General features: G+C 31.4%; 1 protein-coding gene across 3 annotated transcripts in view; it reads left to right on the top strand.

Annotated features, from left to right (window-relative positions):
- Positions 1 to 2170, top strand: part of LOC106465028 (eukaryotic translation initiation factor 4E type 3-like) — a 29056-nt gene that overhangs the window by 21187 nt on the left and 5699 nt on the right. For all 3 annotated transcript variants that reach the window (XM_022392845.1, XM_013925217.2, XM_022392846.1), the window contains exon 5: positions 1052 to 1207. In XM_022392845.1, coding sequence (XP_022248553.1) covers positions 1052 to 1207 — 156 coding nt within the window. The remainder of the gene's footprint in view (positions 1 to 1051; positions 1208 to 2170) is intronic.

Here is a 2170-nt window from a genome sequence, read left to right on the forward strand (position 1 = left end):
GAAAACTAACAGTTTGTCTACTACTACTACAGAAAGGCACAAGTTCTGACTTGAAATATGCATAAAAGTGAATTTGAGATACACAGCCTTTAATATTCTTCAATATGCATAAGAACATGAAGAATATTTTGTGTTATTGTTAAAATGTACAATGTTGCTTACACTTTATTTTGTAATTTATTTCAGAGAATTGTTTCTCAATGATTGCAAAACATTGTACTGATACTTTTACAATTCAACCCTTACCACTCAGTACTTACAATTTATTCAAATCAAATTAAAAAATAAGTAAAAGTATCAAGAAATAAAATATTCTAATGAAAACCAGTTCAACAGCTTACCTGAATTACAATTGATAGAATTTTAAGTAATTAACTAAGGTAAAAGTTTTCAAAATCTATTAAAGCCTTCAGCATACTTTTTGTAAAAACAGTAGCTCTACAAATCGAACTCTGTAGAAGTCAAGTTATTATTGGCTTTGAATAAGATTTAGTATGCATCTGTATCTTTTTTTTATAGCACCGATGAATATTCACAATTAATGCACTAGTGCCTCATGTCGCCCAGAGATCAGCAAATCATATTTTGTCTGCTATGTCAAAGTCTGCAAAATCTCTGGTGGGAAAATAATAACAAAATGCATATTCCTAATGAGTAATTTTGGGCCTGTTAATTATTTGTTGTTGTTTTATTGATTTATTTTAAAGAAGGATTAGACATTGTGTTGACATGTTGATTTGTTTCTTATGGATTGCTACTGCTTTCTGTCTAGTTTTAAGAGATTGTTTTGGAATTTATGCTGCTGAATACTTCATTGGAAGTAGTCCATATCAAAGTATTCAACATTATTTGATCTAGAAGCAAAAATTCTGTGGCCCTAATAGGTAGAATGATTTGTTTAAAGGTATGGTTTTGGTTGGCATATTCAATGAAATCTTTGGTAGAAAATTGCTTTTAAACTGGAATGTAATAGTTACGTTTTCTTGAAACTATTGATAAATAGCCTTGTACTGTACACATGTATATAGTGAATATACTTCTACACATCTAGATGATGATATCTGTGGAGTCAGCATTAGTGTTCGAGACAAAGATGACCTAATACAGATTTGGAATATTGATTCAAGTCTTGCTGAAGAAGCTTCTGTTCTGAACAAGGTTCACCAGCTCTTGCCAGATGTGTCCTTCCAAGCAGAATTTTATAAACGTAGGTTTTATCATTAACTTTTATATCTTGTTTTCTTCTACTAATTTATGTTACTGCTTGGTCAAAGAGGTGATTTAAAACTCAATTAGTGAACTGAATCCGTGACTTATCTGCAGTTAATACTTAAGGATGTACTGAAGTATGAATTTGAGTTGCCAATATTCAGAGCATTTCAAGATTAAATATGTGAAATATAGTGCATATTTTTAATCCAAGTAACTGAAGTATTGTATGCAGTTCAAAAACTAATTAACCCAAATATTTATCTTTTACAAGAAGACAAACATTTTTAAATCTTATAGAACTAGGTTTGTTAATTCTGTCCATCTAATTTACTACTTAATCCTTTCACATTGGGTAGGTTAATAAATCAAATTTTAATATGATCTAAGTTTCAATTCTCAATTTTATTAGGCAATATTTAAAAAAAAATCCCAAATTTGCCACTAGTGTTAGAAATGTGACACCACCTCTCCAAGAAGTACGAAATTTAATGCGAATTATTCATTACTAGCAAAAGTACCCAACCTTGCATGGGTTATTAGGTTGATTGTGTATGTATTATGAACCCATTTTAGCATAAAAATATAACCTATATACTTTTGTTGCTAAGCAACATGACATAAAAGCCATTATTAGAATGCATTGTTACCAGAATGCACTAGAAGTTGTTATATAAGGAACCACTTCTTTTCTATTTGGTTATTTGCTAAATTGCCTGATTTTAAAAAAACAAAAAGTAATACTCAGTTGCACGCCTTTAGAGTCTACGTAGTATGTGTGCAAAAACAAAAATTACACACACACACACACACACACACACACACACACACACACACACACACACACACACACACACACACACACACACACACACACACACACACACACACACACTACACTACTCTCTCTCTCTCTCTACTATATATAGTACGTACGTCGGTACGGACGGACGTACGTACG

The sequence above is a fragment of the Limulus polyphemus genome, unplaced genomic scaffold (genome assembly GCF_000517525.1).
Source record: "Limulus polyphemus unplaced genomic scaffold, Limulus_polyphemus-2.1.2 Scaffold1814, whole genome shotgun sequence".
NCBI lineage: Eukaryota > Metazoa > Arthropoda > Merostomata > Xiphosura > Limulidae > Limulus > Limulus polyphemus.